Source organism: Phascolarctos cinereus, unplaced genomic scaffold (assembly GCF_003287225.1).
Source record: "Phascolarctos cinereus isolate Bilbo 61053 unplaced genomic scaffold, phaCin_HiC Scaffold_4;HRSCAF=312, whole genome shotgun sequence".
In the NCBI taxonomy this organism is placed as follows: Eukaryota; Metazoa; Chordata; class Mammalia; order Diprotodontia; family Phascolarctidae; genus Phascolarctos; species Phascolarctos cinereus.
The window spans coordinates 695,505,285-695,526,128 of NW_027555847.1; the positions used below are offsets into that span (position 1 = coordinate 695,505,285).

The following is a 20,844-nucleotide window of genomic DNA, read 5'->3' on the forward strand; positions in this document are numbered from 1 at the left end:
GCAACCGCCAATCGGCTGCAGGCAAAGCGAGGGCGCGCCCCAGGATTGGTCTAAAGCGACAGAAAGAACCCGCCTTCGTTCCTCGCCCGTTAGCGCCACTTCGTGGCACCGCCCACCCCCTCTTGGGAGGCCCTGAGTGGTTGCGTGGCCTGATGGACAGTGCCTCGGGCTTGCCTCTAGCTTCATTTTTTTTTTTTAAGTGAGGCAATCAGGTTAAGTGACTTGCCCAGCGTCACACAGCTAGTAAGTGTCAAGTGTTTGGTCTGAGGCCGGATTTGAACTCACGTCCTCCTGACGTCTGGGCCAGCGCTCTATCCACTGCACCACTGAGCTGCCCCTTTAGATAGTGTTTGTAAAAATAAGATAGAAACAAGATAACATTTCCAAAAAGTGCATAGCATTTGAAAAAAAATTGTAAAAAAAAAAAGCTGCATAAATGCTGATTCTCTCCCTCAGATTCCCTGATCTTTCCCAAGACTCAGCTCCTGCAACACTTTGTTGTACACCATGTGTTTCCTGAACCCGTCCCTCTCAGTCACCTTGTGTTTATGATTGTGTGTGTTCTCTTCCCCAGCTAGACTGTAAGCGTTTCTGCTTTTTTTGCATCCCTAGCACTAGTATCTAGTAGGTGCTTAATAGGTACTTGTATCCACAGTCAACAATTCTGTTGACTTTTTATTCTCATAAAGGATAATGAACCTGGCATTTCATTGATATAGGGAAGTCCCAGGTGAGGGGATTCCTCTCTACGTCTCCACAACATATAGTCTAAGAAAGTTGCCTAGAGTTCAGAGAGGTTAAATGACTTGGCCAGAGTCATACAGCCTGTGTCATTGGCAGGTCTTGAACCCAGGTCTTCCTAGCTCTAAGACCAGTTCTCTTTCCTCTCTGTCACTTATTACAAGACAGAGCCTAATAATGCCTTGGATTTAGGCAAGTCAATATGCATTTGTTAAGTACCTACCATGTGCTTAATTGTGCTAAGTGCTGCGGGTACAAAGAAAAACAAAAAATGGAAAAGCTCTTGTCTGAGATAGTAACAAATGATCAACAAACCCCTATGAGCTGTGAATTGTGACTCTACAAGGCCTTGGGTTGGGAGTTGAACATCTCTTTCAATATTAGGCAAAGATGTGACCACATTAGAATGCAACTCCTTGGGGCAGCTAGATGGCTCAATGGATAGAGCGCTGGCCCTGGAGTCAGGAGGACCTGAGTTCAAATTCGGATTCAGATACTTGACACTTCCTAGCTGTGTGACCCTGGGCAAGTCACTTAACCCCAAGTGCCCCTCCCCAAAAAAACAAAAATGCAACTCCTCCCTGCCCAGCTGTCATTTAGGTGGGTAACTGGAGAGTTGCTCCAGTTTGAGGAGGCATCAGGAGATACAGTCTTTAAGACAAGCTGTGGGCAGCCATACTTGGCTCCACCCATCCCCGCCACTGTCTTTTCTCTCATATAAAGAACCCCTCATTCTTGGACGTGGCCAAAACCAGAGAGCTTAGTTACAAGAAAAACCTAACAAAAGAAGCCAGTCCCACACATCAGTGACACCTTCCCAGAGCAGATTTTTCCTCTAAGCACATTGGTTGGTAAGGGGAATTTGGCCTGTGACTGCTCTAGAATTATGAGTGACTGGCTCGGCCTTTTGTGATTGAGGCAACGTTTAGTTCCAAGGGGGAGCATTCTCCAACCAGAGTCAACCAAGCAGGAGGTTGGTACCCTCTGAATGCTCATGGTTTGCTCAGCTGGCTGTGACAGCCTGACCCCAGGGCAAGTGCCTTGTGAAGTAGAAAAAGTGAAACCCTAGGAACAAGTCTAGAACCAGCAATAGATGCCGAGCCAGGGATCCCTGCCTCTTTTTATACAGAAATGATCCGTTTTCTCCTTTGTCTTTCTGATCTGATGGAAGCATTAAAGGTAGTAGCCAACACTTTTCTCAAGGAACAGAAAACCTTCTCTGGGTAAATCGGAATCTTGGTTGTATCTTGATAACAGAGACTGGGTATTAAGAGACAGAATGACCCATGAGGACTAATATAGTCTATGGTGCAAGTCTCGGAAATTCCCCAGAGGAGGAGGCAAAGTCTTAAAAAACTCTTTTAGAGGACTGGACCTGTGATGTCATTGATTTTGGAACTCCCAGTAGGAAATTCCCTCTCCCATATAGTCTTGGAGAATTGCCTAGAATACTGATAAGTTAAATGACTTAGCCAGGGTCATACAGCCTGTATGCGTCTCAGACTACAGTAGTGCCTTATGGCACCGAAATGACTTGCCAGGAGTCAGAGTCAGTAAGGTCTTTCTGCCTCCAAGGCTGACTCTCTCTACCATCTCCATGCTGGCCCTCAAAACTCCTTTAGCAATCATTCAATCAATAAACATCTACGAAGCACCTACTACATGCCAGGGACTGTGCTAAGCACCGAGGATACAAAGGGGCAAAAGAAAATCCTTGCCCTCAAACTTGCAATCTAATGCAGTTTAAAAAAAAAATAGGTGTTTAATAATGTCTTTTGCTTATACACGTTTCCAGGAATCCTACTATATTCCTCCTCCTTGTCATTCCCAAAGAGCCATTCCTTAGAGAATTTTTAAGACAAGAAAAGAAAAATAAGCAAAACTGACAAATTGGAAAAAAAAAGTGATATTATATGCAATATTCCACACCCATGGACCCCCACCTCTGCTGGGGTGGAGGGAAAGATCATCATCTCTTCTCTCTTCTTTGGAGCTAAGAATTACCAAATTCTTCATAATTTTGCAATATTGTTTCAATTGTTTTCTGGATATTATCCTTTCCATTTACAATGTAGTTTTCTGGCTCTGTTTACAGCATTTCATGTTGCTTATTTCATCACATCTACGCTTCTCTGTATTCCTCTCGTCATTTCTTCCAGCATAGTAATTACCATGTTATATTCATGTACCAGGTAGTTTAGCCAGGCCCCCACCAATGGTGTTCTATTTTATTTCCAGTCTATGCTAACACAAAAAGGGATACTAGAAATATTTTGCTGTGATGGACGCTTTCTTTTCATCAATGACTTCCTTGGGTCTGTGACTAGCAGTGGAATCTCTGGGTCAAAGAATATGGACATTTTAGTCACTTTGTTTGCATAATTCTTTTATTTTTTTGCTTTCTGGTGAGGCAATCAGGGTTAAGTGACTTGCCCAAGGTCACCCTGCAGGTGTCAAGCATCTGAGGCCACATTTGAACTCAGGTCCTCCTGACTTCAGGGGTGGTGCTCTACCCACTTCGCCGCCTAGCTGCCCCTAAAGACTGACTAGACTACAACAATTGAATGAGGAGAAAAAGCAATTTGCTCTGCTAATAAAAAGAAAGTTAGCTCTGCAAATCACCAGTTAGGGTTCATGTCTTCCTGGAGCTGAGACAAACCAGAAATCTTTCTCCAGTACTAGAACTCTCACTTCTGGAAAGAACAGCCTAAAGAGTTCAAATGTGGGCTGTGACGTGAAGGTGATCACTAGCATTCCATCAAGCGTGAAAGATTCTCTGGGAATCAAATCTGTTGAGATTTTTTTTTTTGCTTTTTTTTGGGAGGCAATCAGGGTTAAGTGACTTGCTCAGGGTCATACAGCTAGTAAGTGTCAAGTGTCTGAGGCCAGATTTGAATTCTGGTCCTCCTATCTCCAAAGCCAGAGTTCTATCTACTGCGCCAACTAGCTGCCCCCTTGAGATTTTGAAAGTAAGTTAAAACGCTTAATTTGATGGCAGTGTGTCCTCTAGCATTTTTGACAAAGCAAGCGTTCAACAAATATCTGTGAAAGGAAGTTGGTTAACAAGCTGTCATTCTACATGCCAGGCACTGTGCTCAGCACAGTGAATACAAAGAAGGGCTCAAACAGGGTCCCTGCCCTCCTCTAATGGAGGAGATAACATACAAATAACCACGTGCATATAAGACTGGTTGGAGTTCTTCCTTCTCAAAGAGGACCAAAACGACATCATGTCCAGTTACAACATGTCTGACTGTGGCTGATCAGACCAATAGGAGCCCAGAAGGCTCCACCACAGGTCAGGCACAAATAGTCCACGTGAACGTTTGGGGTGGATTCGGTAAATCCGCCCATCTCTATCCTGAGCTGCTGCGAAATTCTGCTTTGCTCATAGAACACAACACCTCATAAGCCACGTTCAGTGTAAAGGGAAGGTAATCCCAGAGGAAGGTGAAATTTGCAGTGAATCTTGAAACAAACCAGCATAGGTAGAAAGCAAAAGTGAGGAGAGACGGCATTCTGGACATAGGAATCAGCCAGGACTAAGGCAACACGTTAGGGGATGGAGTGTTGTGTGGGAGGAACAGCGTGAGAATGTGTAGAGGAGAACAAGGTTTAAGAAAACTGCAAAGATAGCGAGGGACGAGGTTGATAAAGAAAGGAACGAGCATAGATGGTACACACATTTGAATTATAAGTGACAGCAATAAACATTTTGTAGTTTGTCTAAATACACAGTCAATTGATAGTAGCTGATAAACACACTCAAGGGATGAAAATTCTCAACACAGCCTTTTTAAATATAGGTACCACCATCACCTTTAAGAACTCCAGGTCCAAGACATACGTGTAAACGTGTGCACAACCAGAAACTGTTGATGAGAAGTGCAAGTGACTCACCAACTCTTTGATTACAATCGGCTATCCACAAACTATTACAGGACTCTGGCTTCATGGAGGGAATTTTAAAAGGGGATGGTTTGAATTAGATTCTTTCTATACTACTGTACATTTAAGGGTTAAAATATTTAACCAAAAGGTTTAAGGAACTAGTGTGTCTAGCAAATGACAGTTAGTAAGCAATTATGAGAATAAAAGAATGCATTTTAAAAATACAATGATGTAGGTGGCAACCAACCATCAGAAGAAAACACAAACGATTGATGGCCACCTGAAATTTGTTCTGATTCTCTAATAACAAGAAAAATTCAATTTAGAACATCCTATTAAGTTGGGAAATGTGGTTTAAAAACAACTGAATGTTGGCAGGGCTGTGGATAAACAGGCACACCATCACTCTAGTGGTGGAGCTGTCAACAGGCACAATCTCCTTGGAAAGCAACGTGGTAACACACAAGACAAGCAATAAAACTACTAAGGCTGCCCCATAAGAACGGTATTAACAGGAAAGATCTATAGTCACAGCAAGGTCATTCTGTAATAGCAAACACCTGGGGAAAAAAATCCATGTGCTGGAGACTGCTGAATGGCCGAACAAACTGTGGCAGGAGAATATGACGGACTGTTGTTGCTGTATACAATCAGAAATTACAAACATGAAGAATCAAAGAAACAGAATAAACACATTATTAAGTGATGCAGAGTGAAGAACTGTAACAATATATCTAAACGAGACTGTTGATTGTAATTGTTAATTCTTTTACAGTAAGCAGTAACAGAAACAAAATTTTAAAAATACAACATTCCACTGAGCTATCACCAAGCATGCCTTGTTATCAATACGGTGTTTTTATAGTATTTAAACAGGTTTTGATTGCATTCAAATTATGCTTACCTATACAATGATTTGTTTCAAAACCGATCTGTAATTTCAGAATACTTAGGAGAGGATTTTTATATACCATCTTTGCATTCTGAGATTGAATTTCTTCAAACGAAATCTTTAATGGTACAGAAGCATATCACATTTAACACTTTTATGGTTTTGATTTTAAGTTTCTGAAATAAGTAGAAATTAACACAAGAAAACATAAGAGGAAGTAGTTTGTATTGAAAAAATACTAATTATTTTATTGAAAAATTTCATATTAAAATTAACTATAAATACAATGAAAATAAAATGTAACTGAACTGAACAAATTAGTAAGTTTTTAAATGAGACAAGAGAAAAGAAAATCTTGATTCAAGTGTTCTGAAATTTTTCTGATCCATTGAACATCTGAAGCTCTTGTCAGCACCAACTGCTTTGCTAGACTTAAAACAATGACCCCCATTACACCCAAATGCGCAGCACGAGAGTAACAGCAGCTCATATTTACATAGCACTTGACAGTTTCTACAGAACACTGTCCTCACAACGGCCCTGTGAAGTAGACAGATCGGTAATTCCCATTTTACAGATGAGAGCACTAAGGCTCGAGGAAATGAACTGATTCATCCATGGTCACGATTTACAGGATCAAAGATTTAGAGCTGGCAAGAATCTAGGAGGTGACAGCCAACTCCCTTATTATAGAAGGGAAGTCAAGGTCCACAGGTAGTCAGGATTTGAACACAGGTCCTTTGACTCCAGCTCTAAGACTCTTCCCCCCATCGCACCAGAGCCCTGTTCAGCTCCTCTTCCCACAAGATTTAACAACAGAACTGTCAATAACTTCAGGTATTTATGGAAAAGTCATTTCTCTAAAACAGAATTTAAAAATCGTTTTCTTTTGAATTTAAGAAAGATTGCAATAGAAGGGTGAAGACTCTCACAGATTTTTCTAGTAAATGATTAAAATGACAAGAGTAACATCGAGGGGAAAACTCTGGGGCCTGGGAGAGCTTTCTCATTTGCCGGGAAACTGCCTTTAATGCCCCCAGATAGCTTTCAACAACACCCTTCTCGGGCAACCGTATACAAAGACAGCATTTGTGCGTCTGCCACACAATGTTCACTTTCCTAATTTATTAAAAAATAAAGTCTCTGTAATCACTTGATGAGTATTATTTGGGTAAAAATAGCTATACTTAGTCAAGACTTTTTCCAAGGTTAAGTACAGAGCACTTGCCAATGTCAGAGAGGGAGAATGAGTAGCAAATTAATGAACCGTGAACTTTATTTACATTTCTACAGCAAAAGCTAATAGCTGGCTACTTAATAAGGAAGAGGCTCTCTCTTGATGAAAGCCACAAGAGCCAGGGGAGGAGTAAAAATGTGTTTTAAGTTGTCATAATTAGGTGAAAATTCCACATATGCTGCATTTCACAAAAGAGAACCAGACTGAGATAAGACATTCATGTGCTAACATCGGGTAATCAATGCAGCAGCTACTTTAATAAATGATTACCCTAGAAATGATAATATGTAGCACCCACGTATGTTGTAAACAGCTTAATACTTATTGAACTCAACTGAAAATAACAGTGTTTTAAAAACTCAGAGGTGAGCTGTTTCCCTGTCATATGACCCGGGAGCACTACCTCCCCAAGCCCCTCTCTCCCCTCTGGAGACACAAGAGAAATTTGTTCTTGAAAAAATGCCCTTAAAGGACTAGCCACATAAATAACAGCTATATGTGTACAGTTCTCATTTCTTTTAACTACATCTTCAGCACAGATTTCTCAGTTAAAATCTCTACTGCAGGAGAAAGGTTGGAGAAACAAGGATTAAGTGTTGGGGGGGAGGGTTTTGGTCACTAGGAAGACGCTTTTAATTTCTTCTTCTTGGCTTTCAGAACAGGAGGCAGTGAAATCTTAAAAGCTGTCCTGAAATGACACAATCAGAAAAGCATTTTTTAATAATTTCTACTTCTATTATGTGTGTCACTCACACATGTCACAGATACTTACTCGCATGTGGTGCAAATAGGGCTGAAATTGCAGAATACTGCAAATGAAAAGAAGAGGAGGATTTCAGATGAGGATAACTAAATGTTCCCCCCACCAAACTGTTCTTACAAATCATATAAATTTTATTCAAACGTATATATACATATATACACGTACTTGACAGACACACAGAGCAGACATAGCCAATTTCAATGAGATTTCTATGGCAGAAGCAGGCAGCTCTGTAGTCAACGTGAACCGGAGGTGGGAGGTTTAACTGAGACCTTTGATCTTGATCCGGAAGAAACACCCACTGTTGACAAAAGTCAAAGAATTCTTATTAACAGCAGGGGGAATTACTAGGGGATGAAATATAAATAGCAAACACTCACCACAGAAATAAATTACTTAAAGACACAATTCTTTGTTTCCTTTGAGATATAACTATGTTATGAATTTGGCCTTGCATTTAATTTAGTAATAAACTGTACAAAACCTTTTTCTTCTTTGGTGGCTTGCTTGGGAAAAGGAAAACTGACAGGGACACCTGATCAGTGTTTATGGCATGGTTTACTAGTAGGAAAGTCCCACTCCTTCACTCAAGTCCCGGTCTGACGCCCTGCTCTGGTGCAGGGCTAACACCCGGTTCTTGAAGGTCACGTCCCCCAGGTCCTACACCAGGCTGGAAGGCTACATGTGGACTCTCATTCAAGAAGCTGAGCTAACTCTGAAGAGGCTCTGCCCTAGAAGGCTGACCAAGAGCAGATGAAATTTTCTGGCCACCAGTCACAGAGACCATCTGCTAAGGTGTGGACAGGCCGCGACCTGAGACGTGGAGGGAGGGTCCACATCAATAAAACCAAAGGTCTCACATACTGAAGATATTTGGGGCATTCCAGTATAGCAATCATAGTCTCGTTAATTTATTGTGTTCATACAATATTCAGTTCCTGAGCGTTTGCAACAATGTCTGTAGGGTCTCAGAAAAACGTTTTAAAAGGGGTATGAACGTGCCCAGCTCATTTAACAGATTCCACAGAAGTGTTTTCTTACCAATAAATACTGAAGAAGAGACGGCATCTGGGGCACCTTCAAGTATATGCCCCCTGTGATGTCACAGGCCTGTAAGTAAATACACACCGTGGGCACAACTGATCATCACTGGACTCTTTCACAACGACGCAAATTTGAATGGCAATACCTACAATGAATGTGAGGCTGAGTGTGAGTCTGCAAATGAAATGGGAATTGTTTTTGATTCCAGTGAGCCTCAGACACGTTCAGTCACCAACTCTGCTGCTAAACGAGGTAACCAACAATTTAGAAAACCAGCTGAAGTAGACTTCACACAAAAGGGCCTTCAGACTTCCAGGACCAGAACTGAATGTTCTGGTACAAACTAAAGAACAGCAGCAAAATGGCTCAGCGGATAGAGCGCTGGGCCTGGACTAAAGAAGACCCGAGTTCAAATCTGGCCCTAGATACTTCCTAGCTGTGTGACCCTGGGCAAGTCACTTCAGCCTGGTTGCCTCAGTTTCCTCATCTGTAAAATGAGCTGGAGAAGGAAATGGCAAACCGCTCCGATATCTTTGCCAAGAAAACCCCAAATGGGACCACAAAGAGTTGGACGCGACTGAAATGACTGAACAATAACAACAACAAAGAATTAACATATCAGAGCCTTTTTCTGTGATTTTCAGAAAAAGGTGTTGATTTGGAGCATTGCCACCTAATCAAGAAGGGTTTGGAAAAGAAAATAAATAAAAATATATTGAAAAAGAAAAGTAGAAAGAAAAACAGGAGGCTGTTGTTATAATCAAGGCTAGGTGATGAGGGCGCGAAGGTGGGATCTGAAGGGACAGAGACAGTCACATGCGAGAGAGGCTGTGGAAAAACAGCAAGATCTGGCCACTGGCTGGCTATGTGGGGTGAGGGAGGATAAAGCCAAGGTTAGGGACCTGAGCAACTTGGAAGGATTAAGGTAACTTCAATAGAAACAGGGACATCTGGAAGTGGGGTAAGTCTGTTTTGGACATGCCAAGTATGAGATGCTTCCAAGACATCCAGCCTGGAAGGTCGAATGGACAAACTGTGACGTGACATCACTTTAACTTTCTCAGAGGCCTGCCTGGGGCACCGAGAGGGTCACACAGGTGAAACGTAGAGGTGAGATGTGAACCCCTCACTTCCTCATTCCAACACTGCCTGTGTCTCCAGTATATCACAAAACCTCTACAGAAAGTCTTAGATCCCCGAAAATTGTGCCTGGCGTCCCGAGAATCCACGTAAAATATTGAACGTTAGAGCTGTGGTCTAACCACCAAATTCTAGCTACTTAACCTCCTCTAGGCCCACACTGACATCCAGCAATCTTTTCCTTCATTCTTACTGAATTTCTCCAATAGATAGCTTCCAAAACTTTTCTATTCACCTGAAGCCCACAACTGCAACCCTATCCACCCACCTTACTGTGTTCAGTTGTGGCTGCTTTTTAAAATTAAGCTAACATTGTTAGTGAGATCAAGACCATTCCTTTCCTCGTGACTGCTCTGCCTCTGTTCAAACCACCTACATTTCGGCCTTATTTCATATGACTTCGCCCTAAACCTCCCCAAACTGAATTACTACTCACTGTCTCCTAAACAAATTCAACATTCGCTAGCCTTTGAGTCTGTGATCACATGATCCCCTGGCATATCCCACTCCTCTCCATCTGCTGATGGAAGGACCTATTTTCAATTCCACCTCCTCTGGTAATCCTTTCCTCTCCCAAATTTTCATAATTTATGCTGTAACTCATGCATTTATCATCTTCTAATTTCTATTAGTTATTTGCTTACAAGTTTCCTCTATTCCTCGAGAGCAGATGCCATATGTGTATGTGTGTGTGTGTATGTTTTATTTTTGTCTCTCACCATCTGCAAGGTGTTTTGCATACATTATGCGTTCGATAAAGATTCAATGATTTAAAAAAAAACATACCTGTTGGAGGAGCCCTGAATCAGTATCTAAGACACAAGCGTCAATCACAATATTCTGAAACCAAAATTTTAAAATTCTCTAAGATTGCAAGTAAAAACTATCAAAGCATCTACAATACCATCACAAGCAAAAATATGCAGTAAAAAGGAAATTCATACAAACTAAGCAAATACAGTCTTAGACAATGAAAAGAAAACAAAAAATGTGTGCAAATAATTTGTGGGCGGGCAGACTAGCTGTGAAACTCCTCCCAATGTTTTAAGATACACGATTGGAATGTAACAACTATTGTCAAAATAAAAAGCTTAGTCTTCAAATGATCTCTACAGAGCTCAGCAGATGATGAGTAGCACCAATCTAGAGCCGGAGAAAATGGGATAAATGAAGCGACCTGCCTAACAAACACCCAGAACAGCAGCTTCTCAAACTCCTAAGTTTATGTTATCTTCTCATTCTTTCACTGCGACACTAGACACTCTCTAATGAAAAATACAGACCTGTTTCTGTGCTGCAAAGATGACATTCATGAAGTTCATATATTGCAATGCACTGTCTTCTGCAGCCTTAATGACCTAAAAAATGAAGAGTCAATGCATATTACAATTTCACATACTTAAAAATCACATATCAGCACAATTACCAATGGAAATTCTTACCAATATTCTCGACTTCATTTCTTGGTTATCTACAAAAGATAAGCAACAAAAACAAACTGAACACTAGTTCAGTCTTATAAAAATACTGCCTTTTGGGCAGCTAGGTGGCGCAGTGGATAGAGCACCAGCCCTGGAGTCAGGAGGACCTGAGTTCAAATCTACCCTTTTTCATTTTTCATTTTCCATTTTTCAGGGCATACAAATTTCTAATTAGCCCATCCCCCCACGGAAATGAGGTGAAAGTGGCAGTAAAAAAAATGACATTAGTATTCATTAGTAGAAAAATAAAGGCTTGTACCTTTTACTTCCTTGCTCATTCTGTGAATATCTTAGTTTTTTAGAATTAAGGAATAAAAAAGCCCATTTAATTCCATAGTAATTCATAGTACACAGTTCCAGAAACATCCAAAATCCATTTAAACAAGCCCACCACACAACACCTGGCTAAAATGCTTTAATTTTCTATTCAACACAGAAAAATCCTGAGAGCTCAGCAGTCTCTAAAATCAAAGTAACAACTTCTGTGTCATCACCCAGGATTTGTAACACTATTAAACAGTCTCTCCCTCCCTGAAAAGGGAAATCTTTTTCAAATGAACTTTGATTATCCCAAAAGGTTCTAAATTTCTGAAGTCTGGACCCTCAGAGGAAAAACTTCAGAAGAGACTCATTTAGAGCCTTAGCATCATAGTCATGGTCATCATAGTAAGCATCAAATTGAGCAGTTTTCAATAGGTGCCTACGTATTTCTCCTGAAGCCCAACAGAGAACTTTTTAAATTAAAACATATTCAGAACCTAAGAAGGCTGTGACCTAGAAGTACAGCAAGTTTAACTAACATAATAAGAAACAAGGAACATTTTTTAAAATTTTTTTTTCCTTCAGCTAGGCAATGAGGTTAAGTGACTTGCCCAAAGTCACACAGCTAGTAAGTGTTATGTGTCTGAGGCCGAATTTGAATTCGAGTCTTCCTGAATCCAGGGCCAGTGCTCTATCCACTGCACCACCTAGCTGCCCCTCAACAAGGAAGAATTTTGAAAAGAATGAGTTCTGAATAATATGGAAAACTGGTAAGATGGAAACTTTCATACTTTCCATAACCCAAATCTTTAGTTTTCTTTGTTATTGTCTTAGAATTTTTGAGAATTCTGAGTCTACCCCATGCACATATACTTAAACATGAACATAAAAACATTCCAAAGTCAAAGAAATAATGTCTTAATTATCCACCATTTAGGGATCATGCCACTATTATTATGGATATCCAAGAGTATTCTAAAAATTACAATTTAAAATACTTTTAATCCAGGAAAAATTCAAGAATTCTAATAATAAAGGATACAACAAAGTGCTTTTGCGAGAGATCCTGCCAACAGTGTTTCTGTTCGCTGCCCTTCCATGTCACCTGCAAATAAACATTTTTATAAAAAGCCATTTTTTCTATTCTTTCCTGAGTTTAAATATGTAATGTATATTACCCACTTAATTTTGAAAACAAGCATCCTTGCCATAGACAAAATCCAACAATTAAAACTGGAGTCTTTTTTTAAGAGACAAAATACAATTGTGTAGAAAGAGAAAATAAAAATGTTCTTAAATTTAAAAATATTCTTTTAAAACAATAGGACAAACAACCATTTCTTTGCCACCCCAATGTATTTAGTTCCCTCTGAAACAGAACATCCCTGTAAGGTCCTCTGCGTGAACCACTTCCATCTATATCTTGCTTGTTCACAGTCATTTGCACACTGTGTCCCCCACGAGAGTGTGAGTTCCTTTAAGGAAGGCATGGGTTTTACCAACACTTATCACAACAATGTCTCACACATAGTAGGTGCTTAATAAATTGCCCGTTGACTTGCCTCCCAACTGAAACAGAAAAATCTCAAAAAAGGATGGAATTAGCTACAAATGACCATTTTCCAATAGCTTTTGGATGGTCTCAAAGACATTCATTGGTATGTTTTTAAATGTTCAGTCTGTTTCCTGTTTCTTTTTAAATTGGTGCCTTCTGTTTTTACATCATGATCTCTTCTTTGGCACCCTACACCTCAGTCTAGTGAGCTGGCCCTTGGATCAAAGATTTTGAAAGGCAAAGGCACTTGATCAAACACAAGGCTATTTCTTCTCTGGAGCTCACAGCACTGACTACGGCTGCAGCTTTTTTTAATTTACTTGATCACAGACTGGCACAACGCTGTAAGGAATTAGAGGAAGTGAGCTGGCAAACATCTCCTGTAGTGGTGCTCACCACAAGCCAGCCTGACTTCTGCAAGATCAGGCATTACAGACTAAGCTCATTTCCTTTTGACAGGGCTCCTATATTGGCAGATCAGGGAAGGCCGCAGCTAGAGTTTACCTCTTTTTTACCAATACTTGTGACAAAAATCACTGTTTTTGTGGAAAAGAGGTAGAGACGTGAAATCGAGAATGGCTGGACCCCAAAAGGTGTCATTAGTAATTTGATGTCAACTTGGAAGGCCTCCAACGAAGTGCTCAAGGAATCTGTGGTGTTTGGCATCTTTTATGACTCGGGTCAGAGTCTGAATGGCATGATTATTATTATTATTGTTATCATACTTGCAAACAACACAAACCTGGAGGATAACCAACACATTAGACAATCAGGATCCAAAAAGCTCTTGCCAGCCTAAAACCTTGGGATGAATCTAAAAGGATGAAATCTGAGAGATAACTACAAACATCTTACACACGCTGGAAGCAAATCAACTTCACGCGTCCAAACTGGAGGAGGCACGGCTAGGTATCAGTTCATGTGCAAAAGATCTGAGGGTCCTGGGCAATACCAGGCTCAAGAATCCCTAGCATCGATTCAGTTTGGTCGAGATGGCCTCAGAGGTTTCTGCCAGCTCATGATTCTGCGGGGACTCCTGTGGGTGGCTTTTTCACTTTCCTGTGTCTCCATCTCATCCTTGTGACTAGACTGGGAGCTCCTGGAAGATGGGGAGCACCTTGCTGTGTCCTCAGACCACAAGCTTGCACCCAGGAGCCATTCACTAGAGTCGATAAATTAAAGTACACAGGGCTTTGAAAAGAGCTTTAACCCAACAAGAATCAGGCAGAAACTAAAGCGTGAACCCTAGGACGCTGCCATCTTCTACTTTTTCAAGGTCTTATTACATGTTGTCTTTTCTTTGAGTTACTTAATCAATTTAAAGCCCAAAGGACCAAGTAACACAAAGGCACTTAATAAAAATTTTTAATAACAGCAATTTTAAAAAGATTACCAAACTGAAAAGTATTAAGAAATTCAAGAGGTAACTAATTCCCCCAAGGTTTCTAACATCGAACTCCTTTAAATAACACTCTCCCCCTCTCCAAACAAAACAAAACCCAAAAAAGCCCCTAAACTCCACTTACTTTTGGTCATGAGATCTTTAATCTCTTCGGTAATCGCTTCATTTGCAGCAGTTAATAACTCATATTTTCCATCCTTACTACCTGAAGGATTATACTCAGCAGAGCTGTTGCCAGGATCACCAAATAAGTCTCCAAATTTCCAGTTCTTTCCAGGATACAAGAATCGACTTAAAAAAAAAAGAAAAACAAATACACAAACAATTAAACATATTAAATAAAGCTTTTCATTTTAAATTCTGCAGTAAAAGTCAACATTTTGAATAAAAAAGAATTCAAATTATAAAATATCATTTCATTAAAGAAAACGAAGAGAACTTCGAAAATAGGATTCTTCTAGAAGAAAAACAGGAAGGTTATTTGGGGCATAGGCAGTCTTTTTCTCTGAAGCACAGCACAGTGGTACATGTGTCTACCTTGGTGGAAAGCGGGGTTCTGACCTGTGATCCCATTAGCTTAGGGGCTCCCAGTGAGGCCATTCCCTCTACCAATTCCAATCACCAATCACTCTGCACCTGAGGGCCTTAGAGGGCTGGTCTGGGGTACTGAGTTGGTAAACAACTTGTCCAGTGTCCCACAGGTAGGATGGGTCGCAAGGCAGGAGTGCAACTTGAAGGCTAACTCTCTACCTCTACAGCTCTGATCTCTCTTGACACCGCCTCATGAGTCACATTCTTTTCATTTTCTCAGCTTATAAAGAGAGGGCTTCATTCTTTAACTTACAGCAAAGCACACAAGAACTGACTTTTCCTCTGCGGTATGTGATTTATACCAGTGGCAGTTAAAGCCTAGCCCCCGGTCCACTTCAAAGGGCCATAGCTGGGCTCTTGATGATGATGATGATGATGATGATGATAATGACAATGTCTGTCATTTCTTTAGCCCTGGAGGGTTTGCAAGGCATTTTAGTTACAATGGCCAGACCATAAAATGTAATGGGAAAAACAAATAATAGGCTGAGAAATAAGACTTGCTTTATTTGGGTGCTATTTTAATTAGCTGATATCACCTGATGAGATTTTACTATACCATGATATAAAAAATAAAATATTTTCTTTTCTATTAATATTGATGGAGGGCACCTTTTTAGGCACCACAGAATAGCAAAAGAATATTTGTTTAGAAAGCACACAAGCCTCAAAAAGGTTCAGAAACATTAAAGTATTAATCATAATAATCATACCTCTCTTGAATATGACTTGCTATCACAGCAAGTTTGTTGGAACGATTCATAAATAAGTGAGAATTTCCCATCACCATGACAGCATCTAGGCATTTTGATAATGTGAACTGTTGAAAAGGAAGAAATTAGTAAAGATGACGGCTCCAAATTCTAACAGTGGAATTTAAACAAATTCTATCTAAACTCTATAATTAAATATAATCAAATCTATAATCAAATAATTGAGGAACATATTTAGTATTACAACTTGTACATACAGGGCTTTTTGTATATAAGTTTTTACAAGAGTGCTCAAGTAAAAATATTTGAAAATTTCTGAAAATTATATTTTTCTTCTTTCTGTTGTATATGACTATTTCTACCCATTACACTGAATAAACACGAGATTCCAAAAAAGCGTACAGCACCACATTTGGAAAACAAATACAATATATCTTGGGTGTTCCTGGTTTAAGTTACTGGCATATGTGTACTATAAGCTTGCTAATTAACTGATTTTAAATATTATAAATTATAACATTCACAGTTTGAATTCTGTATCTCTTTCCCATAAGCAAATTCAAACTAGTATAAATATCCACTTGATATTAAGTTAAATGACACTTCAAGAGCCAAAAGTCCCTATCTTATCAGATATTTAATTAGTATTAAAATTTGAAAAAGGCATCCTCAACCTGATAAATTTTACCTGAGATTCTTTCAAAGCTTGTTTTCCCCACCAAATTGGGTTCGTATCAACTATGATAACTAGAAGGTTTAATTCATCATCTGAAATCACAAGAAACATGAGAGAGGTCAGTAACATCCTCAATCAAAAAACAGTTAACATTTCCTCTTTCAGAAATTTAATCTATATCTCAATTACAGCCAAACTGCTTGTAAATATCTACTGTGGTACAGAAATGAGAGTTAAGAGGGTCTACAAAGAGGAGAGGCCAAGATCTTCCACAGACCAGGATGAGGTCAGCCTACAGAAAACGACGTCTCTTTTCTCTTTGTACACCCATCCATCCAAAGCACTGACTCCTGGAATTGCTTTTGTTGTGAAGGTTAAAAGCTGGGAAAACTCATTCGCCCTAAAGCGTTAGCAACTTACTGGGTCACCCAAGCCACCTTCAGAGTTTAAGAGGATAACTGGAGAGGCCAATGCTTTGGGTCATCTCAAAAATAAATCACTCAAAGTGGAAATCCTGCTATCAGTGCTACCTTGTAGAACCCCTCACTTCCTCCAAAGCACCTCCTCCAGAAAGGCCTTTCCTGACTCCCCCAGTTGTTAGCATACTTGCCCCAGTGGAAGGATTTTATATTTATTTTATATTCTGGATACAAATTTACCCAAGGATGCAGGATTAAAAATCAAAGGAGACAAAACTTATTCCAATATTCTACTATAAAAAGTGATTAGGTTAATCATGCAAAATAAAGGATACTAACGGGTAATTTCACCAGCAGTTTTTTGTTTTGTTTTGTTTTCTCACAGAATCAAAAACTGTCAGAACTGGAAAAGTGCTTGGTGACCATCTGAGGCAGTACTGTCCAGCATATAGAGCGATGAACCAGGAATCCCTAGGAAAACCTGCTTCTGAGTCCTGGCTCTGACTCTTAGTAGCAGCGGAAAGACTCCTACTGTTTAACCTCTCAAAGTCTCAAACTTCTCTTCCATAAAATAAAGCTGTTGTACAAAATTCCACAAGCATTCAGTGGGCTCCAGCAGTGTGCCCGGGACAGTGTAAGGCACCGGGGAGACGAGGACAAAAGGAAATAAGAGCTACTCTCAAGCTGCTTACAATCTACCAGGAGAAAGCCACACAGATGTACAAAACAGAGAAGGAGGAAATGTAAACTTTTTTTTGGTCAGGGTAGGAGGCAACAGTACTAACAAGTAGGGAGATCAGGAAAGCCCTCCGAGTGACGGTGGTGTCCATGCTGGCCCTTGAAGGTAGGGATTCTACCAGGGAGAGATGAGGAGGAAAAGCATTCAGCAGCCTGCAGAGGCAGCAGGTGGAAGGTGATTGCACAGGCACCGAGCCAGGAATCCAGCTGGTGACAATGCAGAATGTCTGAGAGGGAGTAGTATTCCTCGACTTTGTAAAGAGAGGTTGGAGCAGGGGCAGCTAGGTGGCACAATGGATAGAGCACCAGTCCTGGAGTCAGGAGACCTGAGTTCAAATTCGGCCTCAGACACATGATACTCACTACCTGTATGACCCTGGGCAAGTCACTTAAACTCCATTGCCTAGGGGAAGAAGAAAAAAAAAGACTACAGAGCCCCTAACCTATCCTGGTGCTAGAATGTAACACAAGATAAATGGATAAGAGGACTGCTATTTGGGGGCAGCTAGGTGGCACAGTGGATAGAGCACCGGGCCTGGAGTCAGGAGGACCTGAGTTCAAATCCAGCCTCAGACACTCAACCCTTAAGTAGCTGAGTGACCCTGGGCAAGTCACTTAACCCCAATTGCCTCGTTTAAAAAAAAAAAAAGATAGATTGGAGCTGGATCATAAAGGGCTTTAAGTGCCAGACAGGACTAAATGATCCCTAGGGTCTCCTACAGATCCAAGCACTTCATTTTACAGAGGGAGACACTAAGGACAAGAAGAAAAAAGGGCATTCTCACTATCCTCAATGATTCCTACAGCTCTGTACACACTCACTAGCCATCAAACACCCTAAATGACCCATATTATCTCATTCTCTAACATTCATTTTTCATTTTGATCCAAATTTAAATTTTGATCTGAATTCTCCCTCCTCTAGCCCTTCCCCCACCTGCTGAGAAGGCAACATAACACCCATTGTACACGTGAAGTCATGCAAAACATTGCACGTCACATTCTTCACCGCGGAATGTAAATTTCTTGAGGGCAAGAACTGTTGATCTTTCTAATTTAAAAAAAATGTTTTTCCAATTCCAATTTTTGACATCCTTTTTTTAAAATTCTGAGTTGTAATTCTCTCCCTCCCTCCTTCCCCTCCCCGATGTCTGATATGGCAAGCTATCTGATATGGGTTATACATGTGCAGAGAGACAGCCGACCTTTGCATCGCCGGCACCCAGCACTGTACATTTCACATAGTGGTCAAGGTGGTGTAACAGGGAGTGCTGGGCTAGGAGCCAAGAAGGCCCGAGTTTGAATCCTGCCTCTAGCACTTACTCCCTATATGACCACAGGCAAGTCACTTTAACAGGGGGAATGATGTCCAAAGAAGCTGCCTCCCAGGGCTCTTCTGAGTTTCACCGGAGTTAACATCAAGCGCTCTGCATGTCTGAAGGTAGCTGCCACTTGAACGATTTCGTACAAGGGGCCGCCTGTAGCTTCCGAGGTCCTTCCTAAACTGGGGTGCTCAGTGCTCCAGACGTGGCCTGACTCCAGCCGAGCCCCCTGAGAGCATCACTCTGGCAGCCCTGAACACCAGGGGCCCCTACGCTGTCTTGGCCTCCACATATCACCAGCAGTCACCTCAACTCAATGCACAATTGCCTGGATCCTTCAAAAGTAATGAGCACCAACCGTGCTGAGACCCTCAGCTCCTTCTCAGATGAGCTGAAGATTAGCCAAGCGCCACTGTCCCTCACCCATAAAAGATCTGGAGCTGAAAGGGATCCTGGAGGTTATCTGGTCCATTTCCTTCCTCTTCATTTTATCGACGAAGAAACAGACCCAGGGAGTGGGGCCTGCCTACTTGAAGTGATTTGCCCAAGGTCACCTAGTTAGACTAAGTTTCAGAGGTAGGATCTGAACCCAGGTCCTGTGACTCCAGAACTGAGGCAAGGGTCACACAGCTAGTAAACGTCTGAGGCTGGATTTGAATTCAGGTTCTTCTGACTCCAGGTCCAGCGCTCTATCCACTGTGCCATCTAGCTGCCTACCATTACGTACTATTATTATCCCCATTTTGCTTTTTAAATATCATCTCTTTTAATTCCTCAGAACAACCCTAGGAAATAGTGCTATTATTATCCTCATTTTACAGATAAGGAACATGAGGCTGAGAGGTAAAGTGACCTGCCTAGGGTCACACAGCTACTAAGTGTGTGAGAAGGTATTGCAACTCAGGTCTTCATGACTCCAGGTCCAGCCCTACTGACCGTGCCACTACTGTCCTCTTTGCTTATCCTTTAACCCTAGTGCTTGGTACAATGCCTGGCCACATAATAAATGTCTGATAAATGTGTTTTTTTTCGTTCGTTCATTCATTCGTTCATTCATTCATTATCCTAGAGCCTATGCTGGAAAGGACCTTAGAAGTCATTATTCCAACTCTTAGAGTCAATAAGCATTTATTAAACTGCTATGTGCCACACACTGTGCAAAGCACTGAGGACACAAAACAAGAGCAAAACAAAAAACCAGTGCCTGCCCTCCAGGACCTTCCAGTCTAATGGAGAGACAGCCCATGAACAGGCGATATGGGGGATGGGGTGGGAAGCCCCGGCCCCCTCAGTGAAGATAAGGACGCCCAGAGAGGTCAAAGGGCTGGAAGGGACCTCTGAGATCACCTGGTCCGGGGGGCCTCTGGGTCAAAGGTGCTTGACCTCGCCTTTAAAATGGCTTGATTAAGATTCCTTAGTCGTTGTCCTGGGTTTTTATTTTATGCATTTACAACATGATTCTGAGAGGGGGTCCCGGCTGACCAAGCTCTTTTTACAAAGGAAGAAACTGAGGCTCCGAGAGGGAAGGGTCTAGGAAGCGTCCAATGGAGGGTTTGAATCCAGGCCGGGGCTCCTTCCCTCACCTTACAGAGGAGGAGACTGAGGCCCAGGAGGGAGGCGAAGGGCCTTCCTTGCCCACGGTTGCCTGGATAGCTAAGCATCAAGAGCCGGGATTTGCACCCGGGTCTCGACCCCGGGCTGACGCTCGCTCCTTCCCCTCCGCGGCTCTGAGTCCCGCCAGGCGCCTCTCGCGGCCGCCCGGGGCCCAAGCCTGGGCCCCGCCGCAGCCCCCTGTCCGCCCCCGGCCCGGGGCTTCCCCGCCCGGGAGATCGACTGCCCTGTTTGCTCCAGGGCGCGCTCACCTTCGGAGATCATGGCGAACCACCGGCGCTTCAGCTGAGAGCTACAGGACCCCCGCGGCCACCGTACCTGCCTGGCGCTTCTGCGCAGGCGCGAGCCGACGGAGGAGGTTTGGCCT

General features: G+C 41.7%; 1 protein-coding gene across 2 annotated transcripts; it reads right to left on the bottom strand.

Moving 5' to 3' along the window:
• Positions 1-5,367: 5,367 nt before the first annotated feature.
• On the bottom strand, positions 5,368-20,803 carry GTF2H3 (general transcription factor IIH subunit 3). 2 transcript variants are annotated; one of them, XM_020970265.2, is made up of 13 exons: positions 20,729-20,803; positions 16,400-16,479; positions 15,712-15,818; positions 14,532-14,698; positions 12,493-12,555; positions 11,449-11,478; positions 11,151-11,179; positions 10,992-11,066; positions 10,495-10,548; positions 8,566-8,634; positions 7,690-7,825; positions 7,534-7,570; positions 5,368-7,449 (listed from the first exon to the last, which is right to left on the bottom strand). In XM_020970265.2, the coding sequence occupies exons 1-13, from the start codon at positions 20,739-20,741 to the stop codon at positions 7,380-7,382; spliced, it is 930 nt and encodes a 309-aa protein (XP_020825924.1). In that variant the 5' UTR covers positions 20,742-20,803; the 3' UTR covers positions 5,368-7,379. The 2 variants fall into 2 exon arrangements, with proteins under 2 accessions (XP_020825924.1, XP_020825925.1); XM_020970266.2 differs by lacking the exon at positions 10,495-10,548.
• Positions 20,804-20,844: the final 41 nt, after the last annotated feature.

Bases quoted from the DNA above. Each gene is read 5' to 3' on its own strand.
- GTF2H3 (XM_020970265.2), bottom strand. The intron at 8,635-10,494 runs GTATGTTTTTTT...ATTTACTTACAG, and splicing joins ATTCAGGGCTCCTCCAACAG to GCCTGTGACATCACAGGGGG. The intron at 7,450-7,533 runs GTAAGTATCTGT...GTGTCATTTCAG, and splicing joins CCTATTTGCACCACATGCGA to GACAGCTTTTAAGATTTCAC.